This window comes from Penicillium griseofulvum, assembly GCF_001561935.1.
Source record: "Penicillium griseofulvum strain PG3 chromosome Unknown contig_6, whole genome shotgun sequence".
Lineage (NCBI taxonomy): Eukaryota > Fungi > Ascomycota > Eurotiomycetes > Eurotiales > Aspergillaceae > Penicillium > Penicillium griseofulvum.
In genome coordinates this window covers 2,041,389-2,063,271 of record NW_024467419.1, presented here as the reverse complement: position 1 = coordinate 2,063,271, position 21,883 = coordinate 2,041,389, and the positions used below count along the sequence as shown (strand labels likewise).

The following is a 21,883-nucleotide window of genomic DNA, read 5'->3' as shown; positions in this document are numbered from 1 at the left end:
TCTTTTTTTTTTTTTTTTTTTCATTTCAGGGATATAAAGTCAAACAAGATACAGGCGAAACGTTTTATTTTCTGGGTTGTTTTATTTTCTGGGCATTCCATTCACCCCCAAGAAAATCTCAGAGCTGTAATGAATTAAAAATTATCTACTCGGTTATGTCAACCCGCAGCAAATATGCAGAAAGGCCGTATAGGTCCGGGGTCTCCGAGCTGAGCTGATACGTCCATTCCATAGGGCTTGCAGGTGGAAGGTTAATTCGTCTTTTATTCCAGTATTTGGCCATGAAGGCTAGCTTATAATTTCCCTCGGTGATGCCGATAACCCTAATTCTTTGATATTTGCAAACTGCTCGACGCTGACTGCAGCTCAGCATGGTTCAGCTCGTTTCTCAATATGCCGAGCTGCCTATATAAATATCTTAACAATAGCCATCTAATTTCTATATCACAAGCATTCAAAATTAGTTTACAACATGCATATAATTACTCTCATCACCATTCTTGCCTCCTTTACCCTGGCCGAATATCGCCCAGAAGAGCGCGTCGTCCTAGCAGACTGCGGTATCCACCCGCCAAATGGCGATTCCACCTCGCGCCAAATTATGTATTACCACGATGCACCATGGGCATTCCAAGGAACACGAGGGAAATGGGTCACTCCAGATATGATGACTGATGTCCCTTGGGATGGGTCCTATCCCTGGCGAGCAACGGGACTGAAGCGCAAGATGCCCAATGGCGACGAATTCACCATCGCAATCAACCCAGCAATCCCTGATTCAAACGATAGACTCGCCGGAATGGCGGGGCACACCTTTGAACCTCATGGATTTTCATGTCGCGGTCACCACGAACGCGGTATCTACATTCTCGACGATGGCACGGAATGTGCTTCTGCCTATATCTGCGATCACAAAACCCAGACTCGACCGGGTCCTGCTCCAGCACCGGCTCCGGCGCCGGCTCCTCCAGCTGGGAAGACGACATCGTCACTAACGCTCTCGTCCGATGCAATCTACGTGGACGATTCCAATTTGTATAAGGCTCAACTGAGACTTATGAACCCGAGTGATGCCTTTCATAGCGTTTATGATGCCATTGAGGGAAATGGATGCAAGAAAACAGATTTTGCTATTTCTGACTCCTGCACCATATCTTACAATTGTATGTTTGCCGGGACGGAGAACGATGCAAAGTTTCGTAGCGACGCTGTCGCTAAGTTCTTGCATGGTACTGCTGGTCCTCAGGTTTCAAAGTCTTGGTATGAGCAGACTACGTACTCACAGCAGTGGGGAGTTCCCACGTATTGGATTGGGTATAAATATCCAAGGAGTGGACAGATTGTTATTACTCATGACAATTCCATCCAGTCGCAGCTTTCTTTTGAGGTCAAGTGTAAAGCAAGTTGGTTTTGTGATGTTGGCTGTACTGGGGTTACTACTGGGATGCTTGCTTTGGGTTATGCTCAGGGCATGGCGCCTGTTGGTGTATTTGGTACTTTGACTGCTGGTGCTTGTGGACTATTTTGTTGACTTTGATTTAGGTATACAATAAGGCGTTTATTTGACTACACTTGGCTTAGGCTATATTATCTTGCTACAGATGAATTCAAGAATCCTTAATAAATGAAAGTATAAGAGATATAAGTATTGTAATAGCGTGTACATGCTAGTTTCCCTGTTCCAACCTAACATACTATATTGTTATTTCTAGGAATTTTTTGAATTAGAAAGAGGCGAAATAACAAAACTGGGTCAAGATTGGAAGATTAAAGCAGTATAAGTCACGAATGTTGACTCATAGGTTGAACGAAGATCTTTATGATCTCATTGAGGACTACGGAGTACCTTAATGGTGTTAAAAGGAAAATTCATACTTAGTCTTTGGCTATTGTAATTGGCCATAATGTCCTAAACTGGACGTATCACTGGTGCTTGCGCATTAATGTGACATCTGAAAGATCCAACATGCATGTTACTGTCGATCTTTGCAGTCCCTTCTAGGTATACTATACTGCTGACCGACCGCTAGTCAAACAAAATATCCATTTCTCTCTCTTATTTCTTCTAATAGTATCCATTCACAATGAATTCTGATTTTGAGACTATCGTGACTAGACTCTCTCAAAGGTCTCAAATCCATAGAACCTATGCGGTGAGAATTGTTCGCTGAGGACTGGCAGAATATCCCACCCGGCAGAATGAATATGTTGTATTCAATACACTAGTCCTAATTACTACTGGTATATATATAATATACTTCACTCCGCAAAGACCATATATATATATAGGAATTAAAAAAGAAAATAATGAGCGACGCAGGGATCGAACCTGCAGTCTTCTGAGACCTTATTGAGCATACATAGCTCAGCCGAAATCAGACGCCTTACCATTAGGCCAGCCGCCCTGTATTATTTGAACAGGGCCAGTATAATTTGATCATTTAGTTTATTTAGTCATTATAGCTGCCATCTACATAGTGACTTGACTGATCGGGCTTACAAGTCTACCCTAGAAAGATTCACCCACCTCCACAGTGGGTCTACTAGCGTTATGATTTCTGCCGTATTTTATGCACGTCGTTACAATTATATACAGATCAATGATATATGTTGACGCCCTGGTCTTTGAAATTGCCCTAATTAGACTATAGAAACTAGATTTTACACGGTCTAGGGTTGTATATAAGAGATTGACTTCGGGAAATGCTATATTTCGTGTAAGAATTTAACATTTATGGTAATAGCAGAAAGTTTAGAGTCTACAGAGCTATAGGGAAACATTGAATGCATGATCGGTGATACCTTACAAGTTTAATACATACGGCTGCGACTGATTAGGAAGTGATATGATGATTATGTTGACCGCTTTCAGAGTGGCTTGGCGGTTACGTCGGAGGTTTTTTCGAGTACATATCCCCGAGCTGGAACCCGCTCCTCTGCTTGACCGCGTTCCACGCCGCCTTCCAATTTTACACACCGCTTTCGTGTCAAAGTTCCTATACAATAGTAGTTGACAGCGCTAGACTAGATCAAACAAATTAATATTCCACTTCTGGTTCAAACCTATTAATCTTCCTTCTTTCATCCCATTTTTTAACAACGTCATAAATCTCTTCATTCAGTCCTTTTTTTTCCCCGAATCTTTGCCACTAGCTAGCTGTATCTGTCGAGGCAACCCAGTTGACCTGGCTGATCTCAAGTCGTGTACTCCGTACGAGAGAACAAGTAAGTCAGAATCTCGTTTGTCTGTTGGGTAACTTGGATTCCAACTAGTTCCTGTGTCATTGAATTTTTCCAAGTCCTCAACTCTCAATCTCGCATTGACCATTGACTTATACATAAAAAAAAACATCTGCCCAAGCCAGTATATATATATACACACACAATACAAGTAGCTAGGGCCGGCCTTTGGGTAAAGAAAAGAGAGAAAAGGGCATCAGAGGTTTAGCCAGTTTGTTTATTACATTAAGACAAAGGCGAGAAGTCCGCACGCGGCCTACGTACGCTCTTATAGAACGCCGCTAGCGCTCTGCTCTATTATATCGACGCGGTAGGCACATGGGCGGCGGAAAGAAAAATATAAATTATTATAGCTTAGCTACGTAAAGTTATAGATAGATATATGAAAATCAGCAGAGTATAAATAGATAAAGTATTTATTATATTATTATATTAAAATATAAAGCGGAATAGACGAAAAAAGCTCAATAAGAAAAAGGAACTAAAGAAGAATAAGAAAAGGAGTGAGTGGGGTGGCAGAAAAGAGCTACCCGTAAGCGGTAAACCGACTTATATTTTTCGGCAGCCAATCAGCACCCAGGTTTAAAACATGGTTGAATGAGTTCCAAGGTTAGGTACTAGGTATTCGACCCTTCGCTTTTGCCCCTTAATCCCGTGCGTTGGGCCGGATAGCTGGCCGTTGATAATGCCTTAAGGGTTACTTACTACTTTAGTTATTACATAGTTAGTCTAACTATAAGAATCTTAGCTCCTACGGATCAAAATCCCACCTTGATCGAAAAAAAAGATGAGCGACGCAGGGATCGAACCTGCAGTCTTCTGAGAACTTATTGAGCATAGCTCAGCCGAAATCAGACGCCTTACCATTAGGCCAGCCGCCCTATCTACAAAATTTTAAGTATTTAGGAATGATAGCTCAAATCAATGCTCCAGGGCTAGCCCCATAGATTACATAATATTATGCCAGCAGAATAACTCCATATATTATGTCCACCTGGCAGGTGACTCTGCTTATATGGCGTAAAAAAGAAGTAATGGCTTTAGATATTAAAATAATATTGTCACTTTTTACAAAAAAGCAGCTTGCTTACAGCTTGTGTACTGTTCTAGATAGGCTCTGTACATAGTCTGTACATAATTGGCCCTTACTAACTTTTTGATATCTTGTTGGAATAATCCAATTAAAGAACTAAGTACTATTTCTTTTACGAAAATTACAGACCCTTGGTAAAAAGATTGTGGGATCGGTTACGTTGTTTCTATTGATCCTTCCAAAACATCACAGTGAGAACGGGATATCTACAGGTAAAATGTAAGCTTTGCAGCCCTGAAAGAAATAATAAGAAGAGGTCATGACACACTTCATTCTGTACTAATGGAAACAACTTTGTCTCCCTGTTCGAATTCGTGTTGATATGCCCAGAAAATCCCCCAACTCCAGAAAATAAAGCAAAACAAAAGCAGAGACCAGAGGAGAAGATCATCCGATTCAAACTCCTGATTCCTGAAGGGGAGATTCAGAAACAGGGTCTTCGGGAAGAGCCTGCGCATCAGTAATTTCAATAATTTTTCGACCATCCTGAAATCTCACTATCGATCGTGGTGGCAGTTGCCGGGATCCTGTGAGCGATAACCCTTCAAGACAATCAACAAAGTTATTTCATGTGACCGTAACTCCCCTTCTCATCCTTCTCGAGGATAAAGAAACCATGTGCAGGTTTCACAGGGCCATGATTTTCCTGAACATATGATGACCTGCAGGGCAGACTGTCATTTCTGGGGCCCTGACGAGCCGGGGAAAAGTCCAAATTGAACAAGCCAGCTTTTGACCAGTTGGAGAAGCCAACTTGGGCCATGCCACCATCCCCAAATACACTTATAGGCAGACTAGTTCCGGAAGTGCGAATCTTGGCGTAGTACGCCCCGTGTTGAGCACATGTACCTTGCTCGTTAATGGCGCGACGGACCCGCCGTGCAAGCCAGCTGAGCGGCTTGGAATTTACCTCGCCAGCGGTAACAAGTACATTGGCCCAGCCGAACGCGTTACCAATGTATGGATGCTTAGTTGAGGCAGGCAAGAGGTCACCTTCAAAAGAACTGCGGAGCGACATAGCGATTGATGCAGCTACCTAAAGAGAAAGCGGTGTTAGTAACCCATTTAACAGGGTACACACATCAGGACTTACAAATCGTTCTGGGCTTATCCCTATCTCGCCGCCCATACAGCGTAAGATCCAGGCCGTCAGAACGTCATTCTCGGTTAAGAACACCTTCGAGGGATCTTCGCCATTTGCATGATGACACTTAGGGAATGATACAATATAGAAGTAAATCCTAGGTCAATATGGATTTAAATCCGCAATAAGATACAATGGATCTGGCTACTACCCCAGGAATGCCGCTGTCAGATGGCCAGGAATCGCATTTCCACGAGCCGTATAACTCGTTACAAACAGGGACTGTCATCGTCCTTGGAATCACTTATCTCATAGCCACAATTTTCCTTGCTCTTCACTATTTTCAGGCTTTCAAGCTGACCAAGATGATCGAGATAAATTTAGGTATGAGACAAATCTCTTTGAGACACTGCTAGACACTTATACCTCGATAGTCATTATCACGATTTCCTATGGCGTTTCACTGGTCTATTTTGTGACTATAGTCAACTGTAAGTCTCTAGTATATTTGAGTTAAGCTATAATCCACCAATCGTTCAAAATTGATGAAGAACGCACACATGTATACCGCAGGGACAATGATAGCGCTGATAGAATTCTGGCTTGAGGTAGACAAATGCCAAAAAGTTCTTTATATGTACCATCCGCAGTTTCCCGAGTACGTAAAATTTGACGGAAATATTGGGTAGAATGGCCTGCAATAGGGCATTAATCAAGATCAGCGGTCTAAACAAGAAAATGACATATTCTCGGATAAAAGAACTGCCCTTCTCCATATCCGGGGGCCGAGGTAGACTGCCCCGCGCTATAAGACCTTAGCTCCTCGCACTCCATTCTTTTTTAGGGCTTTCTAATCCCTGGATGTATCATGATTTGTTCAAAATATTATAGAGTTCTGGCAAAGTCCCCTATTTGAGGATTGTGTCTGTCGATCATGACTTCACATGGCTATACCAAGTTTGAACAGTATAAGTATATAAGAATGTATAAACCTGCCTATAGCTCAGTATCTTGTATATCGGTCAAATCCAAGCCCAAGTATGTCTACCCAAACCATAAAGCGCAATCCGGCAGACTCTATGGTGTCTACCTGGCGCCATGACCGATCTCAATGGAATTCCTCGCACTGGATGATTGAGCTCCTTGGCTTGCATCTCATCGACTTTGATGCCGAAGTTCCAGTCTTTTCCAAGAAAGATAAAATACCTACCATACGAGAATGGACCGTCCACTTGTGGATTCTACTACACGCCGCGATCCCACTTGCACTACACCACGTCTACACAGCATACACTGGCCTGAACATGCATCCGATTGCCGCATTTGCGTTGTATTCTAGTGCGTTCAAACTGAATGGCATCCACGAAATGCACATCATGCGCCGCCTAGGTCAAGTCTATGGCTTCTTGGATGGCGACAAGCATCCTCGGGATGAGATCCCAGATGTTGGGGTTGGCAAGGCGATACGAGAACTTATATCTACCTCAACGCTGCGCATGGTGATGGCTGTATTTCTCACCTTCCGGGTAGGGGAGACACCGGCATCACTGGAATGGAAGTGGATCCCTTTAGAGATCGGCTTGTACAGTATCACAGTCGACTTCTGGTTCTATTGGTATCACCGTATGATGCACTCGGTGGGCCCTCTGTGGAAGTTCCACCGTAGGCACCATCTGACGAAGCATCCTAACCCTTTGCTTTCTGCATACGCCGACCATGAGCAGGAATTTATGGATATTACGGGTATTCCACTTCTTGCGTATACTACGTTGAAGATTATTGGGCTGCCAATGGGTTTTTACGGATGGTGGATTTGCCTTCAATATATTGCGTTCTCGGAGTTCATTGGTCATAGTGGGCTTCGACTTCATGGCGGTGCACCTTCTACTGTGAATTGGCTGCTGGAAATATTTGATGCTGAGTTGGTGATTGAAGATCATGACCTACATCACCGCTATGGATGGAGAAAGAGCCACAACTATGGCAAGCAGACTCGTCTTTGGGACAGGATTTTTGGCACTTGCCATGAGCGCATCGAAAGCGTGAAAGAGAATGTTGATTATACAAACCGGGTTACTATGCCCCTTTTTTGAGGCGTATGTAAATGAGCTATGTTATGAGATACTTTTCATGAGATGTGAGTTGAAAATGAACATGACTTTCAGGGCTATCACTCTGAGCTTCACCTCGCTTAGAGGGAAACCCGATTTTCCTGATAAAAATTATCTGATTCTTTTGGAATTGAAAATGAACCTATGACTCCGACCAATAAAGCCAATACAATCAATAGAGAAAGCCAATGAGTAAAAAAAAATGTTGCAATGTGTGTAGCAAGCTATCGTAGTTAAGTAAAAAAAAATGAAAAAGGTAAACAGGTACATCTATTCATCCTCAGGTACGCCACCAGAATCACCAGGGCAAGTGCGTTCATCAGAGCTCACAAAAAGTGCATTGCCTTCCCCATCGCTCAATTCGAAGGGGTTCTCAGGACCATCCATGAACCCATCAGCGAACTCAGGCTCAAAATCATAACCATCAAAATGACATCCAAAACCATCATATTCATGACAATCATCCATCGCCCCCTTATTCTCCAGCATTACCCTAATCCCACGCATAATATCTTCAATGCGAGTCGAGATATCATACAGCTCATCGTACATCTGGCGCGCCAACAAGGTGTCACTCGCGCTCTCACACTGGCTCCAGATGCGCTCATTGTACTGCGATACCGCGTGTAGACCCGGGGTGTATGGAGTGGGAACTTCGTTGTGCTGCATCGGGTATTCGGAGACTGGCTCGTATGAAGTCTCCTTCTCGGACGAGCAGTCAAATATACCCAACCCCAACTCGCGAGGGACAATGAACTCTGGGCCCGGGAGGTCCGGTAGTTCAAAGGGGTTCATGGGCTTGGTAGAAACGGCGTCCGTCATAGGCTTCTGGTCCGATGAAGACTTGGGCGTGAGTTCGCGTAAAGTAGACCCCGGAGGTGTGGATCGTATAGTTTCGAGCGACATATTGGACTTGCTCGCACTTTTATCTCTCTTTAACTCTTTCTTGTGCGAGGACTTGTGCCCGGCCTTGCGTGAAGACTTGGAGGTCTGCGGTGTCATGGAGTGAATTGATCCCGGAGACAGGCTCTCCATTGGGGAACTCATCCTCGCGTGTTTGGCCCTAGATCTATCTCCCCTCTTGCGCTTTTTAGTTGCAGGAGTTGCAATCGACTCAGAGGAGCTGCTGTCGAGGAGATCCTACAGCGCATACGTATATCAGCATCGTTGTCATCATGCACAAGCTGCCCAAGTGTGGTTGTAGTATCAAGGCCATCGGACTCATGATGTAATTAATTGACATAAGCCGCAAAACTAGACCTTTACCTGTTTAGCATGGGTGGGATCTTTGAGGCTGGGCGGAGCCTGGATGTTTTCCTGTAGAATAGCTGACATCCTTTTCGTCAGGTTGATGATGAACTAAAGTGGTCAAAGTCTCCTACTGGGAGAGAGGATGATGATGGAAGATACAGAGATGGAGAGGGATGATGAGTAGTCGTGCAGACAGAGTGGCATCAATTTATAGATGTGCATAACTGTGAACGACAAACGGCAAACGAGAGCAATTGAGAAGGACAAATAACTGGAAAGCCTAGCGACATTACAACATCAACCTTGGCAAGTATCAGATGCCTATGCCCTAATCAAGATTCCATTGGCGTGAGAATAGTAGTGATAGTCGATGTCACGTAAAATGCACCTCAGTTGATAATAACATGTATCTATGGATAGCTCTACGTTAAAAACAAATATAAGTAGAGAATTTGGAGTCCAAAGCAAAAGTAGAAAGTAAAAGATCATTCTTGATCGAAGTCAGATGTGAATATAATAAAAAGCGTTATGTCCAGGAGAATAATGCGCAAAAACCAACAGAATATAAGCTCCACAAGAAAGGCAGACATGAAAAATTTAACCCAAGAGGGCTCATTATGTATTATCTAAGACGTAGACAAAACATATACACCCGAAGAACCGTAGCCAAACACCCGATAGCATTGTGCGTATATCATCAAAGCGATAACATCAACCACAATGGTATCTCTTCATAGCCCTATTGACACACTCAACCGCTTTACAGCAGGAGGGCAACGGCACCGAAGACAGCAACCAGACCGGCACCAGCACCGGTAGCGGCGTTGATGGCACCGGCGTTGAAGGCGGGCTGGGAGGGGGTAGCGGTGGAGGGTCCGCTAGGAGCGCTGGGAACACCGGTGGAAGCGGTGCCAGGGATCAGAGGGGTGGAGGTGACACCGGGGACCGAGATGAGGGGAGTGCTGCTGGCCACGGGAGTGGAGGAGGCAGGAATGGAGGAAGAGCTGAGAATGTTAGATTGGACTCATTGAACTGGATAGCGAGAAATTCTTACCAGCTCTTGCACTCAGTCACGGTGGAGGTCACAAGGGGACGGGTGACGGTGTAGGGACCGTGGGACATGGTGATGACACCGGGCTAGAATGGTGTTAATATTCGCAACGGTGGATTTTATTAAACGACACATACGGTGGAGATGCTGTAGGTGTGGCTTCCGTGCACAATGGAGGTGGCCTCAGGGCAGTAGGTGGTGTACTCGGTGAGGGTCTCGGTGACAACATTGGCCATGGCACCGGCGGCAAGAGCGAGAGCGGCAATAGAGAAACGCATTGTGATAGAGTTGACTGGAATGGTCCCAAAAAAAAGGTTCAGATATATAAGGTTATATGCAGAAGAATGAATGGGGATTTATAAAAGAATGTAATCGGTTGAAAAACCGGGGATTTGAAAGAATGTAAGCGTGGGTGAAGAGAGAAGAAGGGGGGGGAATGGGTGTTTATAATGGTAAATTAAATGAGATTCAGGTACCCGTGCCACTCAGGGCCCAGCGCCCCAAAAAAAAAAAAAAACGGGAAAAGGGGTAGACAAGAGAGTGGCAATAAAAACTTGGAAAAAAAAGTAAACAAATTGACATAACTAGAGGTACTTAAGGTTATAGCTAAATTACTATTAACATCAAAGTCACTTCTCCTTTAACACCCACCTTTTCCTTAAAACACACGTCCTCAGGAACCGGTTCGAGGTGCGTGGCTCTGTGGATCTTTTCCCAATTAGGTACTAATGGACCGCTAGGGTTGGTTCAATTTCTCTGGGCATTGGCCATTGTAGTTCTGGGTTCTTTGATCGACTTTGATATATATATATTTTTTAATATCTTATATATCCCTATGTTGTATGTTGTACGGAGGATGGAGTACATTTTCAAATATTCAAGTCTAAAATACTTCGTAGTACCAACGATCCAGGGTTGAAACATATTGTCCATAAAGAACTGTATCTCTACGATACGTACCGGCGTACCTGGGGTACGGGACCCGTTGACCGCTTCGGCTACATTTAGCTACATTTGCCTACTACGTCTATCTACCCGTGGACCTGAATTCCACGGGTTATCGGACTTTTCTACTCTCTCCCGAGGCCTAGAGCCTTCACCTGAGAGTACCTAATTTACGAGAATGTGTTTTCTCCTTTAACCTGGAGTCTCTTCACTTCTTTATCCAAACATGCAGAATGCTATATCTGCTTTTGAACACTCTATCAATAAGATGCCCGGGCATGATATTGATCCGAATAGGGTTGCATACAGTGACACTGAGGCGAAACTTGGAATTATGACTGTATCAATCTGGTTGGGGAGGCCACCTGCGTGGGCTCTGAGGCAATCTTCAATGATTACTTAGTCATGGGCCGTTTACTGATCCTTCAACATTTAAAAATGATTCCGAAACAAGCAGCGCGGGCAGGACACTTGGTATCACCAAACCTGTAGAGAATGGCCGTGTTCTTGAATCGACCTTGCTGACCGCCAGAATACTCTACGCAAAGCAATCGAGGCAACATCTATCGGTATAGCTCGGTTCCTGCTTGAAAACAAGGAGTCCCGAGATACAGCCCGCGATCCGGCCGCCGAGTTAGACATCCATGGCTCTGGCCGCTTGCCGGACGACGTGATATGATAAATCCTCGACTAGGACTGCCTGGTGGATACCAGGGTAGCCAACCCATACACTTTCTAGTCAACCAAAAGTCCCGGCATCTTCAAAAGTGCGTCGGAATCTAGAGCGACCGGGATCTATTTGTCACCGGGACTATATATAGGATATGGAATTGTGTACGGAGTACTCCGTATAAAATGTTGGATTGGTGATCTTCATTGCAATGACTATCCCCTGCAATGCAACAGTATATACAGAGTACACGGCTCACGTGCGTTCATTAAGCCATCACCCCTTGCTAGACAACGTAGTTGGTCTGAGCGTATCCTATCTTGGGAGTGTAAAGTGCGTACGAGGGAAACACGAGGCAGAACTATGGATAGGATCAAATCATAAGACTAACAGTAGTGATTATAGACAGTGGAACTAATTGTACTCGAGAGTCACTCGGACACACGATTCTCCGAGAATCGTGTGTCCTCGTTGTACTAGAGTATCGACAACGCGGCAAGGGAACTGTTGCCAAAAGGGGTTCATAAAGATGTGGATCTGACACAGCAGACCAATCCCGACCTTGTAGGTGAACCAACACAACAATTCCAATCCGATGGTACTTGTCCCTCAAAGGATGGTTAAGAGGCGTGGGACATTTCAGCAGCGCCCGTCCAGCGCCAGCTAGACCGAAGTCCAGTCCGTCACCGACGAGTGCTGAGACAGATTAGAACGCCGTTTCTTCATCTTGGATTTAGTTGTGTGAAGAAGAAAAGGAGGGAAAAATTTTGCCGAGCGAAGATAAATGAATAGCTGGCGCACGGACCAGGCGGAGAGCTAAAATGGGAATAGTGCATTTTTCCCGCTTTCCGCGGGCAACGGAAAGGTGCCATTTGCTCATCCGACAAGCATCAGTTTAAAAGCCGTCACTTTCCTATCGGCTAAGTACATAATACCTTGCTTGAGAATTCAAATTCTTCAGCTTCATCATGTATTTGTCTCGCTGTGGTAGATCTGCTGCTCGCTTGCTCCCCCTTGGGAGCTCCCGGGCAGCCGTTGTCTCCGCTCGCGCCTTTATCGTGCCCAGATTGGCCCAATCGCGGGGAGTAGCGTCGTCCACCCGTGATACGCAGCACAAGGTTGGTGACCCGAATGGATTCAATGGCAAGCGAAACATACAAACTGACAATTTGATAGTTGCTCGCCGCCTCTCTAGAAGAGTCCGACCCCGCCGTTTATAATATCCTGCAGAAGGTGCGTCATCGCTAATAGCGAGCTCACCAATTGACGGACCAGCTGCTAAAACCATTCCAAGGAGAAAAAACGTCAAAAGCACTTCATTAACCTGATCCCCTCTGAGAACTTTACATCCCAAGCTGTTCTTGATGCCCTTGGTAGTGTCATGCAAAGTATGTACTCCGGGTTCCCGCCTCTGTTTGCTCAACAGACCGTCCTAACCGCAATTCAGATAAATATTCCGAGGGATACCCGGGTGCACGTTACTATGGAGGAAATGAACACATTGATGCCTCCGAGCGGTTATGCCAGCAGCGTGCCCTAGAGACCTTCCGTTTGAACCCGGAGGAATGGGGAGTTAATGTCCAACGTATGATACAGTCGACGTGTTGCCATGATATTATGTGAAGCTAACTCACTTCAGCTCTGTCCGGCTCACCCGCTAACCTCATGGCCTATTCTGCCCTCCTCAACACCCACGACCGCCTAATGGGCTTGGACCTTCCCCACGGTGGCCACCTGTCCCACGGTTATCAGACACCTACCAAGAAGATTTCCGCTATCTCTAAATACTTCGAGACTTTGCCATACCGCCTTGATGAGTCGACTGGCCTGATCGACTACGATGCATTGGAGAAGTCGGCCACCCTATACCGGCCCAAGCTGATTATCGCGGGTACCTCGGCCTACAGCCGTCTGATTGATTACCCACGTATGCGCGCGATTGCCGACTCCGTGGGCGCCTACTTGCTGTCCGATATGGCCCACATCTCGGGTCTTGTGGCTGCCGACGTGCTTCCATCTCCCTTCCCCTACTCAGATGTCGTGACCACCACCACACACAAGTCTCTGCGTGGCCCGCGTGGCGCCATGATCTTCTACCGCAAGGGTGTGCGCAGCACTGACAAGAAGGGCAATCCCATCATGTACGATCTCGAGAACCCCATCAACGCATCTGTCTTCCCCGGCCACCAGGGTGGCCCTCACAACCACACTATCACCGCGCTGGCCGTGGCCCTCAAGCAGGCTCAGACGCCCGACTTCGAGGCTTACCAGAAGACAGTGCTTCTTAACGCCTCTGCTCTAGCCCGGCGCCTAGGTGATTCCACCAGCAACGGTGGACTCGGCTACAACATTGTGTCCGGTGGCACCGATAACCACCTGGTGCTAGTGGATCTGAAGAACCGAGGCCTGGACGGTGCCCGCGTTGAGCGCGTTCTCGAGCTGTGCGGTGTCGCCAGCAACAAGAACACCGTGCCCGGTGACAAGTCCGCACTCAAGCCTGGCGGTCTGCGTCTGGGAACACCAGCCATGACCTCCCGTGGCTTCCAGCCCGAGGACTTCACCCGCGTCGCCGATATCGTCGATCGTGCGGTCACCATCACACAAAAGCTGGACAAGGCCGCCCGTGAGTCGGCTCAGTCGCGTGGTGTCAAGAACCCGAATACTGTCAAGGCCTTCTTGGAGTACGTGGGTGAGGGTGAGGAGATCTCGGAAATTGTAGTGCTCCGCCAAGAGGTCGAGGACTGGGTTGGTACCTTTAGCTTGCCATGGGCTGAGGACCAGTAGATGTTTCCTTTTTTTTTTTTTTTGATTCCCTCTGTATATTTCCTTGCATGATTTCGAAACGAATATGATTGAAGACCTTTTTATTTAAGACTAGAAGAAAAAAGAATTGGATTTCATCTAGACAGTATCGTGCATCTAATGAATTGGAGGGTTTTACTCGGCAAAGCCTAATTCGGGAAACCTGGGAACGCGATGTCATCTGTCTCCTCCCCGGGGCCGAGATCGGCTTGTTAATGTGACTTTCATACTGCGAGGTACAATACACCTCTCTCTTTCATCTACAGGATTTTCATCTACTATCATGAAAGTCAGCCAGGTATGGACATGAAATTATCACAAGGCGGGAAACAAAATACTGACTTAACCGTCAGCTCTATGTCTACCCGGTTAAATCCCTCCGGCCTACAACAATCACAGAGGGTATCCTAACCACACGGGGCTTTCAATATGACCGCCACTTCATGCTCCTCAAAGTCGAGAATAGCTCCGGTACCTCGACCCTAAAAAACATGCATGTCCCGGACTTCCCAGAAATGGCGCTCTTCCACACCAACATCGAATATCCGCAGACAGAGAAGGACAGCGGAAAATTGATTATCACATACAACCCTCCTCTGTCAAAATCAGCTCTTAAAAATGAAATAACCCGACTGGAAATCCCGCTCCAGCCCAACACAAAGAGCCTAAAACCCCTCAAAGTGGTAATGCACCAGAGCCCAACGACAGGATACAACATGGGTACTGAGTACAACGACTGGTTTAGCGCTTGCTTCGGGTACCGGGTAGTGCTAGTCTACCTTGGACCGAATTCAAGAGAGGTTCTGGGCACACTCGGGCCAGCAAAGCAATACAAAAAGTCCGCGCTGCGCACGATACTTGAAAGTATAACAAGACCCGACAGGAAATGGGAACGGATCCTCCCAATTATCATCGTAGCATCTACGATCAACATACTGCTTCAGGGTGGTACTCTAGTCCGCGACGGGATAATTCCTCAAACCGCTCACAATCTCACGACCACTATCCTTTTCACTGCCAGTGCGGCGGTGCTGATGCTGGTGTTAATCTATTTTTGCAGCCTACACGCACCACACGAGGACCGTATTACCTTCGCGGACTGCGCGCCTTACCTTGTTATCTCCGAGACATCCGTTGATAATGTCTCAGCGCGGCTGCCGGAGGGAGAAGATATGGACCGCACGAAGTTCCGGCCTAATATTGTTATATCGGGGGCCGAGGAAGCTTTCGAAGAGGACTTTTGGGGTGCATTGACTGTGGGAGCTCAATTAGGCCGTGGGTCGAGTAAGCTGTTGTTGACGGGGAATTGTGTACGCTGTCAGAGCCTCAATGTTGATTACGAGACTGGGAAGATGGGAACTGGTGAGTCTGGTGCTGTACTTAAGAAGTTGATGAAGGATCGCAGGGTGGACTCCGGGGCGAAGTTTAGTCCTGTTTTTGGTAGGTATGCTTTCTTGGAGCCGAAGGGTGAGGGGATTAGTCTGAGGGTTGGGGATGAGGTTGCGGTTGTTGAGAAAGGAACTAAGAGGTCTGTCTTTGGTAAGTGTTTCTTCCCTCCCTGGGGAATAGAGCGAGTGCTAATTAGGTTCTTTAGATTGGCCTAGCCTAACGAATTGAAAAAGGGCATGTAGATTTGTTTGATACATATGACAAGATATTCGGGGAATTTGACGTCATGTGGGAGGTTGGAATTACATAGGGATTTCGGGTAAAGCTTTTATAGAACAATTTTACTTGTAGTTGGATTATGAGACCATTCACGATGAAATAGTATTGACTTCTCAATTTTTATGCATCAAACTAGATAGTGAAATTTGATAAACACACAGCCACAATTACATCATAGATAGGCACCGCCACCAGTTGCCCCCAGTAATCACCTGACTTTCTTGATCCATGGAAAGAAGACAAATGAAAGACTTGGATTCGATTTCTAAGAATAACTTGCAACAACTTTCCAGGGTTGTCTCATCTTGACATTTTTGTATTCTGTGACTTGTGCACATATACATTTCAAGTCCAGCCTTATCGAACTATTCAGGGACTGTGGCTCAAGCCCTCCCGATCACCCATTCACCGCTGCCTATCTGGAGTCCACATCAAAAACAATCTCACGTTGACCTGTCACACATCCAACCAGAGCTGCAGTCGACTTGTGTTTCACCTGTGTCACGCTTCTACCTCTTTCCAAGACCTGACCGGTCAGGCGCTATCCATTCCGCGATCCGGTGCATAAGGCATCGCTGAGCCCCGCCGCGGGTAAGCTGCCGCAGCTGAAAAAAAAAAGCGATCGTAATCGTTCCAAAACATAACTGCTACAATGGCCATGGATTCAGACCATCTACGTCGCAAGGACACCACCAAGGGTCCCCCCCTGCGGATCCTGTCTCTGGGTTAGTATCATCTCTCTTCCGGCCTATATCAGACTCAGCTGACCTGAACAGATGGCGGTGGTGTTCGTGGATACTCCATGCTTATTCTCCTGCAGGAACTCATGTACCGCACCTATGTCGAATGCGAAGGCAAGCCTCCGCGTCGCGACCAAATTCCCAAACCATGCGATCACTTCGACTTGATCGCCGGTACCGGCACTGGCGGCTTGATCGCCCTGATGCTCGGTCGCCTCCGCCTAGATCTCGAAACGTGCAAAGAAGTATATGTGCGCATGACTCGTAAAGTATTCGAGACGGACAAGACCATCGCTGGTATCCCATACCGCTCAACTTTGTTCAAGGCCTCGAAACTCGAGGAAGCAATTCGGGAATGCGTGCGGGAACATACAGTATTCGAGGCAGAGGGAAATGATACGGGAAATGCCCCCAACCGTGAATCTATGGCTTCTATGGCCAGCTTGCCATATAGCCCAGCCTCTATTCCACAACGCTCTATCAGTCGGGGTAGTTTCAGCACCGCCGCTGCTTCGCATCCAATGTCTCCGACAAGCCAAAGAGGCTCGGTTTTTCTTAATGGGCTACGTTGGGGTAATCCAGATGCCCTGCTTTATGATAACCGAGAAAATCGGACGAAAACGTGAGTTCTACGGTGCGAAAATATGGGTCGCTGGTACTGATTTGAAATATAGTGCGGTCACTGCTATGTACAAGGGCACCCCGCGCAAAGGATCGGCTGTCCTTCTACGGTCCTACGACTCCCGCCGAGAACCTCCACCTGAATTCGACTGCACTGTCTGGCAAGCAGGACGTGCGACATCTGCGACAGGGCTTGCTTTCAAACCCATCCAGATTGGTCAACACCATTTTATTGATGAGGGTCATGGCACATTCAACCCCGCGCCGCTGATCCTTGATGAGGCTGTTGTAAATGAATGGCCAGGTCGTGAAGTTGGGGTTTTTGTCAGTGTGGGAACTGGAAAGCGCCCAGCTGGTACCAACAACCGACAACATGAATGGTGGGAGGATTTCTTCGGCGACTCATTTGGTACATTCGCTGAAGCGCGGCGTCGACTAATGACGAAGATTGAGGGCTGCGAGGATATTCACAATGAGATGCTTCGAGATCGTCTTGCCAAACGCAATGTCAGAAAAGACAATTATTTCCGGCTCAACGTCGAGGTTGGCGTGGGCGAGTTTGGTATGAACGAATGGAACCGGCTAGCCGATATTAGCACCAACACACGGCAGTATCTGGCCAGGCCCGAAGTCAAGAAGATGATTCTAGAAGCAGGTGTTAGATTTGCTAAGATCGAGCGCATGAACCGCCGTTTGGCGATCCACGCCGCAGCTGGCGGGGATCGCGACGACCTATCCTTTGATCTTGAGAATGAAGAGCTTTCGCTTTCACCTCCCGTTCAATCTCATGTTCCACCCCCAGCGCATTTCGCTGTCGAACTACCTGCGGAATTACCTGCTGAGTTTGTTGACTTCGCACATCACCCTTCACAAGCACCGCCACCTATTCCAACCGTGGTGACTACGTCACCACCAGATGACACGCTCCCGGTTCATCCAACACCTCAGGATAGCATATCTACTTCTCCCCGCCGGCAATCTGGCAGTGACTATCGTCGAAGCCACGAGCTTGCAAGCAGACCAACCTCGCAACAACTGAACTCGCCCTCCCATAGTGATGAGTATTTTACTTTCAATGGCATGGCGCCGCCAGTGCCTCCCAAGACGCCCATCCCATACCCAGCTCAAGATGACGGCGGTGTGGCCATGCCCGCTCCGCTCTTCTCCCAAGCACCTTCTAACTCGAGCACCAAAGCCCGGCCTCCTTATCCAGTTGATGAGCCTCCACCAACGGTGAACCGGCAACGGAAGCCCAGCTATCACGTGCGGTGATCCATTCTCACGTTCTCGAGACCTTTATTCTTTTTTTTTTTTTTTTACATGTGCATTACGTTTTTATGTCTTTCCTGCTGAATACCCCTCTATTGAGACGGTTGATTAGGGTTGATAGGGCGTTCTGTTTTATGGTTTTTATCTTGACCCTTTCGAAAGATGGTCAGTGGCCTGGGGCATAATGAATGACGACATTTATGAGACTCCAAATGTGGGAATAGTTATAGTAATTATGAGAGACGAAAAAAAAGGGGGGTTTAAGAAATACTTTCATACGTACAACATAGAAGCAAGTAAATTGCCTGTTGATAACATATACTCTATGATATCGATGCCAAAGGTACAGGTACCTGTCGATCGTAGCCTAGCCGCCCTGGCCAGAAGTAGCAGTACCTCCTTTTCCCCACACCCAGCCTCTTTGTTTTGATCCCCTTCCCCTTTCCTTTTTTTTTTTTTCTCTCTCTTTAATTTTTGTATTCATATTCTTCTTTATTCTTTGTAATTTCTACTTTCTTAACACCTTCAAAAAAAATTCGATATTTGCCATCTGAAAAGTCATAACGCCCAACGGCTGCGCCCCCTTGCGGAATTCCCTCGTGGACATTTTCCAGAAGCATTCCCAGATATTCCAAATCACAATTCCCCAGTGTTTGCATGTGTGTTGTCACTCTATTAATAGTCCCAAAGCTTTATTATCGTGGCAGGGGTTATAAGTGTTTCAAATAGTCGCTGAGTCTTGTCTTCGGACGACTCTCTGTCCCGACTTCTCTTCCCACTGCTGGCCAGTGCGGTTTCTCAACCTCTATCATGGATCCCAACTTCGCATCGCATGCAAACCTCCTGGCGCGCGCCGAAACCTCAGGTCGCCCACCGATATACAAGGCCGTCGGCATTTCACTAGCTGTCGCATCGGGTGTATTCATCGGTGTCTCTTTCGTGGTTAAGAAGATCGGACTGCTGAAGGCGAACGTGAAATACAATGAGGAGGCTGGCGAGGGATATGGATATCTAAAGAATTTCTGGTGGTGGACTGGCATGACGCTGATGATTGTCGGAGAGATCTGCAATTTCGTGGCGTATGCATTCGTCGATGCGATTTTGGTTACACCTCTTGGTGCACTCTCGGTTGTGATTACGACGATTCTGTCGGCGATTTTCCTCAAGGAACGACTTAGTTTCGTGGGGAAAGTTGGCTGTTTCTGTTGTATTATTGGATCGGTGACGATTGCTATGAATGCGCCTGAGCAATCGTCTGTCAAGGATATTCAGAGCATGCAGCATTTTGTTATTCAACCTGGGTTTCTTGTCTATGCTGGGCTGATTATCATAGGAGCTGCTTTTACAGCTCTTTGGGTTGGTCCACGCTATGGCAAGTCGAGCATGTTTGTTTATATCAGTATTTGCAGCATGGTTGGTGGTTTGAGTGTTGTGGCTACCCAGGGCTTAGGATCTGCTATTCTTGCTCAGATTAATGGCGAGGAACAGTTCAAGCATTGGTTCCTCTATGTCTTGTTTGTGTTTGTTATAGGCACTCTGCTGACCGAGATCATCTATCTCAATGTACATCTTCCCTCTCATTGTGCTTTATACCCGTGCTAATTACTATACAGAAAGCGCTGAATCTTTTCAATGCCGCTCTGGTCACCCCGACTTACTATGTGATGTTCACTAGCGCCACCATTCTCACTTCCGCCATTTTGTTCCAAGGCTTTAAGGGCACCGGAATTCAGATTGCAACTGTGATCATAGGGTTCTTGCAAATCTGCGCCGGCGTTGTATTGCTACAGCTATCCAAGTCCGCCAAGGATGTCCCCGATGCTGCTATTTTCAAGGGCGATCTAGATCAGATTCGGGAGGTTGCCGAGGTAGAAGAGCCCGAGTCTGAGCCCAAAGCAGACTCGATTCGAGGTGCAGCCTCTATCATCCGTCGCATTTCAACTGCTCGTCGCACTATGGAAACAGATGAAGCCCGCCGTTTCTTCCATGATAAGCATGAGGATACCCTCAAAGTGCCAGGCGAGAATGAGATAATTGAGTGGGATGGCCTGCGCCGGCGCAAGACTATTATTGGCGAGGGACCAACAATGTCACGACCAATCACTCCGCGAACACCCTCGGTCAAACAACAACATCCGCCGTGGGGCATGTCTCGGGTGCCCGCTGTTGAGCCTGAGGAGGACCACCGACCTAACACCAAGCAAAGCGGGCATTCCTTCATGGATAACATTCGGTCTCGGGCTACCAGCGTACTTCATCCTTCCCAGTGGAAGGCTGTAAATACAGAAGAGGAAAAAAGTTCCGATGCCAACACACAATCGGTGGGCATGACAGAACTGCCACACCAAAGCGGCAATCCTGACACCGAATACCATGGCGCTGGTATGTCTGGAGGTTTGGAGGCTCCATTCAACCCCAACCGTCCGCGTAGCGATACACCACGGTCCATATCATGGGCAGACGAAAAACCCGAATCCCTGGCACCGGAACCTCTCACCAACACTGCCCGCCGCCAGTTCTCTTTCAACAACATGATGAGCCGTGTGAAAGTCGGCAATGAATCCCCCGTCAGGACCACACCAGGTTCACCGCCTCGTGGCATCCTACGCCGAACGCACCTGGAAGCCGACCTGCGCAAGTCCGCAACCGAGGAAGAATCCCTCGGCCTTGTCCACGGCGACTCACGTCATTCACGACCAGAAGAAGAACTTCTTAACGAAAAGCTAGAACGCTGGTCGAGCGCTGAGTCGGAACTTGGGGAGCCCCAGCCCATGTTCGTGGGCCGGCCACATGGCGACTCTGTGTCCAGCATGTCCACCGCCGCATTTCCTGCATATGAGGATAATCACCACAATCACTCGGAGTCCCACAACCCCTACTACCTTCCACATAACCGACAAGCCACCTCATCCCCAGAACCGCTATCCCACGAAGAAGAGGGCTGGAAACACCCTTCATCGCGGGGCAGTGGCAGCAGAACTCGCACACGGACCAACTCTTCAGTCCATCCCCATTCGCGCGCCCCACCTCCCGCCCAATCCTCCTTCTCTACCCACCGCCATCCAAACCCCCTTCCGCCCCTCCCTGATATCACACCCACCACCACCATCGATCTCATGCCCACCGCAACCAATGCATCGGGGTTGAGATCGGTCTCTTCGGAGTCTGATATGGTAACGACTGTCTCTAGCGAGACGGAAGGCTACAATGATCACCCGCCTGCCCATCCGACTCGCCAACAGAGCGGCTGGCGTCGGCATGTGTCTGACAACAGCAGCCATGATGGCGAGACATATGCCACGCGTGGAGGTAGGGGAAGTTCCTTCAGGTGAATGTGA

The 21,883-nt window shown here is 47.3% G+C and overlaps 7 protein-coding genes across 7 annotated transcripts; 5 read left to right on the top strand and 2 right to left on the bottom strand.

Moving 5' to 3' along the window:
• Positions 1 to 472: 472 nt before the first annotated feature.
• On the top strand, positions 473 to 1,531 carry PGRI_078430 (uncharacterized protein; the record flags this gene model as incomplete). Its single annotated transcript, XM_040795557.1, has 1 exon — positions 473 to 1,531. One exon carries the CDS (start codon positions 473 to 475, stop codon positions 1,529 to 1,531), a length of 1,059 nt encoding a protein of 352 aa, XP_040653234.1.
• A 4,926-nt stretch (positions 1,532 to 6,457) lies between these two features.
• PGRI_078420 (sterol desaturase family protein) lies at positions 6,458 to 7,510 on the top strand (the record flags this gene model as incomplete). Its single annotated transcript, XM_040795556.1, has 1 exon — positions 6,458 to 7,510. One exon carries the CDS (start codon positions 6,458 to 6,460, stop codon positions 7,508 to 7,510), a length of 1,053 nt encoding a protein of 350 aa, XP_040653233.1.
• A 288-nt stretch (positions 7,511 to 7,798) lies between these two features.
• On the bottom strand, positions 7,799 to 8,530 carry PGRI_078410 (uncharacterized protein; the record flags this gene model as incomplete). Its single annotated transcript, XM_040795555.1, has 1 exon — positions 7,799 to 8,530. The coding sequence occupies one exon, from the start codon at positions 8,528 to 8,530 to the stop codon at positions 7,799 to 7,801; it is 732 nt and encodes a 243-aa protein (XP_040653232.1).
• Positions 8,531 to 9,539: 1,009 nt separating this feature from the next.
• PGRI_078400 (putative GPI anchored protein) lies at positions 9,540 to 10,108 on the bottom strand (the record flags this gene model as incomplete). The annotated part of the gene is made up of 3 exons (XM_040795554.1): positions 9,540 to 9,783; positions 9,834 to 9,916; positions 9,968 to 10,108. 3 exons carry the CDS (start codon positions 10,106 to 10,108, stop codon positions 9,540 to 9,542), a joined length of 468 nt encoding a protein of 155 aa, XP_040653231.1.
• Positions 10,109 to 12,413: 2,305 nt separating this feature from the next.
• Positions 12,414 to 15,864, top strand: PGRI_078390 (Serine hydroxymethyltransferase; the record flags this gene model as incomplete). Its single annotated transcript, XM_040795553.1, has 7 exons — positions 12,414 to 12,563; positions 12,622 to 12,678; positions 12,740 to 12,833; positions 12,893 to 13,030; positions 13,085 to 14,190; positions 14,601 to 15,786; positions 15,842 to 15,864. The coding sequence occupies 7 exons, from the start codon at positions 12,414 to 12,416 to the stop codon at positions 15,862 to 15,864; spliced, it is 2,754 nt and encodes a 917-aa protein (XP_040653230.1).
• Positions 15,865 to 16,567: 703 nt separating this feature from the next.
• Positions 16,568 to 18,548, top strand: PGRI_078380 (putative Patatin-like serine hydrolase; the record flags this gene model as incomplete). Its single annotated transcript, XM_040795552.1, has 3 exons — positions 16,568 to 16,640; positions 16,692 to 17,277; positions 17,330 to 18,548. 3 exons carry the CDS (start codon positions 16,568 to 16,570, stop codon positions 18,546 to 18,548), a joined length of 1,878 nt encoding a protein of 625 aa, XP_040653229.1.
• Positions 18,549 to 19,355: 807 nt separating this feature from the next.
• PGRI_078370 (DUF803 domain membrane protein) lies at positions 19,356 to 21,877 on the top strand (the record flags this gene model as incomplete). Its single annotated transcript, XM_040795551.1, has 2 exons — positions 19,356 to 20,108; positions 20,159 to 21,877. 2 exons carry the CDS (start codon positions 19,356 to 19,358, stop codon positions 21,875 to 21,877), a joined length of 2,472 nt encoding a protein of 823 aa, XP_040653228.1.
• Positions 21,878 to 21,883: the final 6 nt, after the last annotated feature.